General features: G+C 33.6%; 1 protein-coding gene across 1 annotated transcript in view; it reads left to right on the forward strand.

The window, feature by feature from the left end:
- The first annotated feature begins 3,170 nt into the window (after positions 1 to 3,170).
- Positions 3,171 to 11,320, forward strand: part of LOC106458706 (caskin-2-like) — a 198,754-nt gene continuing 190,604 nt past the window's right edge. The window contains exon 1 of the mRNA XM_013918248.2: positions 3,171 to 3,607. Coding sequence (XP_013773702.2) covers positions 3,502 to 3,607 — 106 coding nt within the window. The 5' untranslated portion in view covers positions 3,171 to 3,501. The remainder of the gene's footprint in view (positions 3,608 to 11,320) is intronic.

Genomic DNA, 11,320 nt, shown 5'->3' on the forward strand with positions numbered 1-11,320 from the left:
CTTTTACCAATGAATAGTGGGATTGACCGTCACATTATAATAAAAAAAGACTGTTCTAATATTTTTCATGATGTCGAATTTTTCGCTTCAATTCTCATAATGGAAGAAATAAAGCAGCACATAGATGGATGGCTAGAAGTTCATCTATTTACCCATCTGCCTGCTTATCTATATGTGTCTTCAGGCCCGGCATGGCCAGGTGGTTTGGGCGCTCGAATCTGCGGGTCGCAGGTTCGAATCCCCGTCACACCAAACATGCTCGCCCTTTCAGCCGTGGGGGCGTTATAATGTGACGGTCAATCCCACTATTCGTTGGTAAAAGAGTAGCCCAAGAGTTGGCGGTGGGTGGTGATGACTAGCTGCGTTCCCTCTAGTCTTACACTGTTAACTTAGGGACGGCTAGCGCAGATAGCCCTAGTGTAGCTTTGTGCGAAATTAAAAAACAAACAAACAAACAAACTATATGTGTCTTCACTGCTACTCGTGGGATCTTGGCACATGCGTTGTTGTTAAAATACTATTTTTAGTTATCGTTACAAGTTCTAATTCTCTGGATACGATGTGACAATTAGGGTCTCTAAAGCTAAAGTTTGTTTTAAAATAAGTTGTTTCCAAAGGTTAGAATATGAAACGGGAGATAAAGTATATCTTAAAAAGCTACAAAGCGCCCTCTAACTTCTCAGAAAAAAGAACAAAAAATTTAGTTAAGAAAAAAAACTTCTGTCTGGAGGCATATTTTACATGTCTTACGTAAACATGTATAAGTAATGTAAAGTAAAAAAATATATAATGTAAAAATAATATTGCACGTGTAAACGTAGATTACTAGTCGATCGGTGTCATTTCTTTATTTAGTTAAAAAATGGTGTGTTGAATTATGTTGTTTCATTAAGTAACAAGTACCTCGTGTTAAGAGCTAAAATCAATATTAAATTCCTACTCTTGTCTTTTTCTTCGTGACGTCACAAATCTGGTGGAGAATGAAGTTAGAGATTATTTGCGAAGTGCCATCATCTTTTGTCGAGTGACGTGTTGTTGTGGTTCACATGAACAAATTAAAACATTAATAATTTTTATGACGAGAAACCTGACACCTCTGCTTTCATTATTATCTGTCAATCTCTCGGATGTTATTCGAAAGCAATAATAAGTAGATTAAAGTCATTAAATGTTCATTTCACCGTGATTGTCGTGCTTGAACTATACGTTACGACTTAGATTAAGGTTAAAATAGTGTCGATAAATACTTTTTCTTAATTTTACTCATTGTGGCTTTATGACACCAAAAATGAGCGTTGATTTTTAATGGAAAATAAATTAACCGTTAAAGCTAGGCTAAATCAGTACAAGTATATTATTACAGTGTTGTTCAGAAAGTTTTTGATATATTTAGTTTTCGTTTGCCATCAAACAATGACATAAAGTCTGAAGTTATAGTTATTGTGTAATTCACCGAAAACAATAACAACAACAATAAAAATATTGATATATAACGAACAATAAAATTTCAAATACTTAAAGCCCCCCCCCCAGTGGCACAGCGGTATGTATGCGAACTTACAACGCTGGAAACCGGGTTTCGATACCCGTGGTGGGCAGAGCACGGATAGCCCATTGTGTAGCTTTGTGCTTAACTTCAAACAAACAAACAAATACTTAAAATTGCAGTTGGAACCATTAGAAATAATCATAGTGAATATTTTGGAAATATCCACTGAGATGTTATCTTGTTTAATCACCAGCCAACATATGCATGAAATTGATCAACCAACCAGCAGAAAAAGGGCGCAGTCGCTAGGGTATCCTCGTTATATCCTTATTCGTCCATCAAAGCATTTTTTAATTCACAGAATAGAACACAACAATAACATCTGATCAGAGTAAGCTATGTACTTAGAGCAAAACTGAAAATCAACCTGGCCATCAGTATAGCTAATTAGATATACTTTTCTTACGTTTCTGCTTATGAAGATTAGAGTGCACTGTTTTATCAGTTGGGTACCCTCGCTGCTAACGATATTTTCGGCCGTAATCCTAATAATATCTCACGAGATAATTTTTCAACATCATGCTCAATTGAGCACAAATTATTGTAATTTTACATATGAAATATCTCCAATTACACCAGTCTACTATATTCACTTATGCTAATTAAGTCAGCATCAGGTGACATAAGTTAGTTTTAGTTAAATTTTATTTTTCTCAGAATTTTCGAAAGAAGCTATAAAAGGGTTATCTGCGTAATGCATCTTTAATTTTCAACTGATAAACTCGAGGGAAGGCAGCTAATCAACAATACCTATCACAAAACTCTTAGGCTGCTCTTGTCTGATTGAACTGTGGGATTTGAGCGTCGCTCTTACAGACCTAAACTGCAGCAACGAGTCTCGAGACATAAATCCTTGGATCACTACAGTCCGGGCAGGTTATCACTAAGCCACGACCACCTCAAATATATATATATATGTCACGTAACTTAATTAATCCACAAGTATGTTGCTTCAATTTTATATTTACTTTCAGGCTTTCTTTGTTTCAAGTAACATTCTCTGGCTATCAGTTTGTTAGAAATAGCCAGTGGCAAAATGGCTGTTGAAATTTACTGATTGTTATTGCAAATATAGCTCTTAATTTGACTGATTGTAACGTGCAAAAACTTTTATGCGATCGCTACAAGTAAATGATAAATCCATAAAATCCAAGATTCCGTTATCTAGTCAACGTTTGCAATTTAATGTTTCGAGATTAGTAAGATTAAATACTATATTTTCAGAGCAACATGTATTATATTTAAATAAGGCAGTGTGAGAAGCGCTTTTACAAGCCAGGAATTCCGTTGGGGCTCATTTTACATACACAAAGTTTATGAAGTAAAATATTTGTAGAGAAAAAGAAAATAAACACTAGATATTAAACAATAATCACCTTAGAGAAAAGCTAAAATAGAATATTTTAACATATTAATTTGTCTTTGTTTTCGTATACAGAAAACACCTTACATATACGAACATCTGGATAACAATCACTCAAGCGTTAATTCCCGCCAACGAACAACTATTTGGAAGTCATCTAATTGGTTGAATATGGCGCATGCGCATTTGTTAACTGTATCGTACGATGTGTAAACGAACCTTCAAGGCAAAACACATCATGCTATCAGGGAAGGAAGTTGTAGTAATGTCAGTGAGGATTGCCAGTGATCAAGACACGCATCACTAGATACGACAAGAGCTATACTGGAAAGAAATATTTGTTGTAAAGCACAAAAGGGCGACACGCACATCTCTTGGAAGAGAAGTGCTTCACGATTTTGAAGATAAATCTCACGAAATGTGCAAGATCTAACAAACCACTGTTGCTTTAGGTCACCGACTTGGATAGGTAGTTCGGCTGTAACTAGGGTCTGAAGACTTGACGTGATTTTAGCTTACGAAGTTAGCGTTCAGCTAAAACATAACGATTCTTCCACGTGTTACTCTGGGAGAAAACGTAGTTTTCTCGATGTTAACGACAATGGTTAAAGACCACGAGCTTTTCCAAGCTATTAAATCTCAGGATTTATCAGCATTATCACGTATTTTGGCAAGATACAAAACGTCAAAACACAGTAAGTAATTATGTAAGCCATAATTTATATTCAGCTTTCAAGTTTCAGCTTTTTATTGTTATTAATAATTTTTTTTCAATTTTTAAAGATTCATCATGAGCAAGTAGTTCCGACTGAGTTGGAACTTAACTTAAGGCAAGCTACAAATATGATAATTTTAGTCACGACGTAAAATTATCTATTTATAATAGAAAATACAAGAAATATTGCAATCTTTGCCTGAAACAGACAATATTACGATTTTTTTTTTCATTTTGGGTTAGTTTTTCGTAAACCCCTCAGGTTTCATTGCCCACCCGTAGAGATATTTTTATTTGATGTATTTATCTTGTAAAAGTCTCATAAGTATGAGATACTATATATATATATACTTACGAAATATATTTCTTCTTAACAGTAACATAGTTATTTTAAACGATGCAATAATTATTTTGCTGAAAACAACAAGTAGCCTACCTCTGCACTTTAAACTGTAGAGACTAACTTGTATCAAAATTTATCAGACTACAATTTACAAATAGTACTTTCTACTTATACTTTTTTATAGGTATATTACCGTTTTTTTATATAAAAGCTGCTTTTATTTTAGATTAATTTTTTCTTCTAATGTTTTAAAATCGACTTCATTTCTCGAATTTAGATACTTATTTTATGCTTTATAATTCCACAAACACAAATAATCTGTTGATTTGGTGTATTTATTAATCGTTCTTACCAAATTGTATATAAAGGCACTTTATTAGCAACTTTGACTTTATATTAATAATAATCTTATTTCAGTATTGCTTTAAACAACGTTCACTTCTACAAGTTCTAGAATGAGGACTCGTATCTCTACGTTGCTTTATTGTTTCATTCCTACCTAACTTACAAAAGCCTAATCACTAAAAAAGAAGTGAAAATAAACGTTATTACATAAAAAAAGCTTAACTAAAACTTATAAAATAAAACTATATAGGGTAAATTTGAGTGTTTTGGTATTGAAACTTGCTAATTTTTACAGGTTAAATTTAACTATCTTTAAACGGCATATATGAAACCGCTTCGAGGAGAACGTGTTCAAAGTGTTGAATTTTTATGTAATGAATGAATGAATTAGTACTAAAAATTAGATAATATATTAATTAGTTAATAAAGTAAATACACAAATAAATAAATAATAAAATGCATCGTTAATCTGGGACGGATTCAAAAGCGTCTTGTTATATTTAATTTCAAATTCACATAGGCCACACCACGAGGGGCGTTTTTGTCATTATTAAATGATTTTGTTTCGACTCCCACGAATGCACCATAGTTAAATTAAAACATCTTACATTTATAGGCAAGTGCTTGTAAGTTGTTTCTTATCGGTATAAAAATATGTTTTCATATATTTTCGGTGATTGGGTACCCTAGTTTATTATGAGTACAAGTTATATTTTGCTTACTTTTGTTTTGTACAGTTATTTCCTTACACTTAAAGAGGCCAGTTTGTTCGTAAGTTTACCTAGTTTAGACGCATATACTAACATGCTGTGTAGTACTACTAATAGTATAACTATCAGTATTTATTACATTCAACAAATTGATGCGACAGAACCACATTTCTAGAAATCCAATAACCAGAGTGCTTTCTTACGTAGATCCTTCCATCTTTTTTTTTTTTCTTGGACGAATTGTGAAGAATAATTGATTGTAGACAGGTTTAGGTTTACCTTCCGAAAGTACTTGGATTATTGTGGTTTTGGATCGAGATTTATATCATTCTCACATTGTTTCTTACTTTTTTTATTTGTTTTGAATTCCGAAGATTGAAGATTAACTGTTTACTTTGTGGTTCTTAGGTTGATATCGTGTAGGCGTATTCTCAGATCTTTGTTAGCAATAGCATTAATATCGCTAGTCGACTCTTACAAAATAGGACTCGTAAATAGCACTGAAATTTATTGAATAGGGCAGTAATAACAATAGATATTTTCTATGTTAGAGCTGTATACATGTGATATGGTTTTCAAAGTTTGGTTTAAACTTATGTAAAATATTTTGTTGACATGATTTGGGTGGTTGTTATTGTGAGGCATGTGACGGTCTTTGGGTCTCCTTGTTCTGTCATGTTTTTTTTTATTGTTTTTAACTTCTTGTAAAATATTATATGTCTTTATAAATCAATGTAAATTAAAACGTTGATTAAATTATATTTTGAACCGTGATAATAATTAAACGGATAAATAGTTTATTGATAAATAATATTTATCTTTTTTTTTTTGCTTGGTTTTTTTCGAGTTCGAATATCCAGGGTATCCCAGGAGAATGGACCCATATGGCACAGTATACTAAGAATTGATATATGTGTGGCTGTTAATGGCATGCAGTTTGAATAATAAATAAATTAAGAACAAATTGTGTATTTTTCCATATGAGTCCAGACTTTTGGGACACCCTGTATATTTCTCCTTGCTCTATCAATATCTACGTAATAAAGCATAATATTTTTAAAACTATATTTTGAATAGTGTTTGGTAATATTTAGGTTGAAATTCTTAGTAGTCTGGGGTTTCCTTTAAAAACGAATCGACTACATAAAGACGAAGCTCAAAATGAATATGTAAGTAAATTTTGTAACAAACCAACAGTACACAATTTTTTCTTATAAAAACTTTAAACGGCGTTTCCTGTCAAAAGAATTGTCGGATAATGTTTGGCTTTCTAGGAAGTATGTATATATGAAACGTACGTACAACCTATCTTGTAAAGATGTATGAAAATACAGTGTAAAAATGTGACGCAATAATAATACGAGTAGTTATATTATCATGAAATACAACCTTATTCCACTGATAGAATGGTACAATATTCTACTTCTAGATAGAATTATCAGCTTTTTTACCACGTACGAAATGGTAGGAGATAAAATAATATGAAAAAAACACACACACACACGTTAAATCGGTTAACCTATCACAAAATGACTGATTGAAATATATTAGGAAATCTAATCACACGATCCTGTCACCCTAATTTTAATATGGTCATTAATTTTTGTTTTAATATTCCAATCAACAACTGCTTATACATCTTCTCACAAGTATATTTACAGTCTGTACATTGTCTAACATCGACCTAGGGGATGTGGTTTTCAGATGGTCAGAAATCTACAGTCGTTCGTCTGCGTTTTTTTTCTTCTCGTGCCACTAATGAGAACTCCTGTATGATGTATGTTTTACTTTAAAAAAAAAGAAAGTTTTGAGAGAGTGATAGCTGCAAACTGGCTTCCCCTCACTTTAAGTTCAGTTTGAAAGATACTTTAGGATTTTTTTTTTCTTCTCTCTCTCTCTTTTTGTAATTGTAAACTTGTATGGATTCTGTGTCAGATACATTCGTCATGTTAATTTTTACATCTGTTCTATTAGTTACGAAAACTAAAAGTTTGACATTTGTTTTCAGTATGACAGTGTTTCGCAGGCCTATTCGAATTTCACATTATTATTATTTTTTGTGGTTGGCAGTTTTTATTGAAACTTTGTAGGAGTTAGGCCTATCTATTACTGCTAAACGTCCGGGAGTGATAGCTTTAAATATTGAGAGTATTACGGATCCGAAGGCATTAGTTCACAGTATTGAAGTAGGCTTAACCAACTTCTACCTTGATATTTGTTTTATCAGCAGAATATTCACATTTTTATATGTAAGAAGCCAAGAACTTTAGTGATTTCTGTTTGCGATAATCTCCAAACAGTTTTTCTTTGATCGTTCAAGAAGAAACTCCAGTATAATAAAGATTAAACATTATAAAATATTATAAATTAAAGGGTGTGGTATCTTCATGTATGATATTATGTGTGGCAATAAATGTATTGAGTCCAATACGACCAGTCTGTACTTTCACATAGCATGTTCTAGAAAAAACTGTTTGCTCAACATTTCGGTTACTGTCCTTCTTTCAAAGTTTGTAGTGCATACTGGAGGGATTTACACATTTTAATAAAAAGGTTAGGAAAAAATAATATTCTAATATCAAACAGTCTTATGTATTAACCCTGATGAATTTTACTTAAACTTATTTTGGTTTTATGTTTACCCTAGTTGTGCATGTTCCCAAAGTAGATTAGTGGCTGAAGCGTTTGATATTTTTTTTGTTCTGTGTCCATGTTTTTGTTTTAATATGAGTTCAATACTCTAGTCAACGCTTTTGACTTCAGGATATAGTGAAATTTCACGCAGCGTTACTCTCTGTCTTTCTCTGTGGTTGTTAACTGTATAACTTGACATTTCATTCTCGTCTTTCAAACCGTTGTAATCTTTAGAAAGCTTTGAGAATAGAGCTTAAAATTAACCAAACTTCTCGTCTTTCAAACCGTTGTAATCCTTAGAAAGCTTTGAGAATAGAGCATAAAATTAACCAAACGTATTTCTCGTCTTTCAAACCGTTGTAATCCTTAGAAAGCTTTGAGAATAGAGCATAAAATTAACCAAACGTATTTCTCGTCTTTCAAACCGTTGTAATCCTTAGAAAGCTTTGAGAATAGAGCTTAAAATTAACCAAACGTATTTCTTGTCTTTCAAACCGTTGTAATCCTTAGAAAGCTTTGAGAATAGAGCATAAAATTAACCAAACGTATTTCTCGTCTTTCAAACCGTTGTAATCCTTAGAAAGCTTTGAGAATAGAGCTTAAAATTAACCAAACGTATTTCTCGTTTGTCAATTATAGAATAAATTAAAACTGTTTAATGTTTCAAAACTACCGTAGATTGTTTTTCTTAAGTTTATACCAATGTTAAGCTATCTGCTGCGTCCACTAAAGGGAACCGAACCCCGGATTTTTGCGTTGTAATTATGTACTCTTACTGCTGATCCACGTAAAGGTTTGTAACTGCTTTCAGTCGGAATTCACATTAGAAGTTTCACTCGCACCGACCGGAAATGGGTCTCCACGAGGTTTAACTAAATGGTGGTTGCTTTTCAAAATAATGACATCAGTTTAAAATATTTTCAACTTGTATATTATGGTGATAGTAATACTTCACTTAACAGCGTATTGCAGTTTTACCAAATAATCTACCGATATTTATTCAAAATGAAAGCAGTGGCATCGATGAAAATCAGAAGATTAATGTCAAGTGTCTTTTTAATTAGTGTATTTTAGTTTTTATTTCTTTTCACTCTTAGATTCTTATATATATACACTCGAATATTAACAACAGACCATGGAATTTCTTAGGAGAGAATTCGTTTCTTTTTATGGCATATTCTTCTCAAATAAATATATATGGTCTGGCCACTTTATTAGAAAATTAGATTACATTCACTCAAAGGAAATCTATCGGGAAGATTACATTTCCTCACGTGAAGTTGCATTTCCTCGTGAATTTTATTATTATTGTTATTTAATCCATGCAATATGTTCACTTTTATTGGTCAAAACTAAAAGAATATAGATGAACCATACATTCCCAATCGGGAAAACCAACTAAAAAAAGATGAAATTCCTCAAGCAAAGTTAAATTCCTCGGTTATCCAATATTTCGATCCCTGATATGTCGTATAACGGGTTGAGCCACCTCGTGTCTGAATAACGCCATGATATGACGTGACATAGATTCTTCGAGGTGCTGGAAGGTGTCTTGATCATATCTCCTCCATTCAGTCACTAATAGTGTATGCGATTCCTCTTCCGAACTCCCTCTGGCGACAACCCTGCAAACAAAAATTTGTTAGTGAAATCCTGCTTCAAGTTAAAATTGCAACAATATCATTATTTGAACATGAACTAAGATCAACCTTTTAATTAACATCACATCTAACAAGCTGTTATCGTAGAGTTTAATGAGTTATGAAACTTTATTTATTTTTTTACCTTCGTTTTAAGTGTGATCATAAATTATAACGATTGACCTTAAGAACTTTACATAAAGATAGCGCTGGAGTAACATTAAGAGCATTCAGCTGCACTACTCGAATACGCCTTTACGAAAATGTTCATGGCCACAAGGGTGCCATCCAACAGTAATGGTTTCACATTGGTGCTGTTCAGCATCTGACATCGTCTCTTTTACATTTTACTAGGGTTGGATGGTGATGTTGGGTTTAGCACTCGTCTAATACACGTGACACTCATTCCGCGGTCCTAAATTTTAGTCCAGCAGTGTCCATTTGGCTAGTTGGTCAATATCACACTTAGATTTCGATATTTCTTCCACACCATGCTTGGGATTATTGATGGTACTTGTTCTACAAACGTAACTTCATATTTTGCGAAATTCCACGAAGAGCCTTTGAGTATCAGTATCGTACACGCGCGTTTTGAGTTGCTGAAAGTGTTAATATGGAAGGCTTGAGCGTTGTAATATCTATAGGGCCCGGCATGGCCAAGTGGTTAGGGCGCTCGACCCGCAATTTGTGGGTCGCGGGTTCGAATCCCCGTCCCACCCAATATGCTCGCCCTTTCAGCTGTGGGGGCATTATAATGTGACGGTCAATCCCACTATTCGCTGGTAAAAGACTAGCCCAAGAGACTAGTCTTACACTGCTAAATTAGGGACGGCTAGCGCAGATAGCTCTCGTGTAGCTTTGCGCGAAATTCATAACAAATCAAACTAATATCTATAGTATTAAACACAGAATATGTACCTGTAAGATGGGTCGGTAGCTACATAATATTTCCAGTCCGAGGGCATAAGTTAAACAACCCATGTATTTGTGTAATTTAGTAAGATTTTTCAAAAATTAAAGCTTCAAATACTTTGCTATATATTGGATTTTCAGATAATTATTTTACACAGATAGAACGAACTTTAGTGTTTTTAAGCTCACCCCGGTGGCTCTGCGGTGAGTCTGAAGGCTTATGAGGCGAAAAATCAGATTTCGATACCCGTTATGAGCAAGCCCAGCTCATATATTTTCATTGTGTAACTATGCGCTTAACAACAAACAAATAAATAAAAATAAAGATTTTAAGTTTAAAATATCTTGATATAAATCATAACACCATTCCAAAATATACTCACGGTGAAAGTTTTCAAGGTCTTTACTAGAATCACACTTAAATCATACACTTCCAGTGAATGGCTTTTTTTTCCCGACCCTCTGTACCTTACCTTGCAGAGTAGTCGTCACTGAGTGCTATCAAATAGGTTACAGTCGTTAGAAAACTCTCGTCATCAGGATTGGTTGTTCAGTCAGTCTGGCTTATGATATTTTCCCGGGACCTGAGCGCGTTGTTCGATCTCTCGACAGAAGAACTAGTGTTTGTGTTCTTCGGTTAGGTCGATCATTTTCTAATAAAACCAAAATACGCTTTTTCCCCCCTTCCCTCCAGAGACAAGAACAAAAAGAGAACTTGTAAGTCTATCTGGAACACGTCTGCTTTGAATTGTTAATAATGAGCTTCCTTCAGATATATCCCTGATTGCTTTGTTCTTTAATAATTTATGCACACAGCAGTTAGTACGACATTCTGGTAACCTGTGCCTTAAAAAAATGGAATTGGTCTTCTAAATATTTTACACATCTCACTTAATAAAACTGCACAGAACGTCCTTTGCTCAAGTACTTTTGAAGAAATATGTATTCTTTTCAATTGAATTCATCTTTTGTTTTAAACCAGACTTAGATACCTTATTTAGGATAATCTGACATTTCATAATCGCCAAAGACTTGTGTTTGTTTGTTTTGAATTTCGCGCAAAGCTACACGAGGGCTATCTGTGCTAGCCGTCCCTAATTTAGCAGTGT

The sequence above is a fragment of the Limulus polyphemus genome, unplaced genomic scaffold (assembly GCF_000517525.1).
Source record: "Limulus polyphemus unplaced genomic scaffold, Limulus_polyphemus-2.1.2 Scaffold503, whole genome shotgun sequence".
NCBI classification, from domain to species: domain Eukaryota; kingdom Metazoa; phylum Arthropoda; class Merostomata; order Xiphosura; family Limulidae; genus Limulus; species Limulus polyphemus.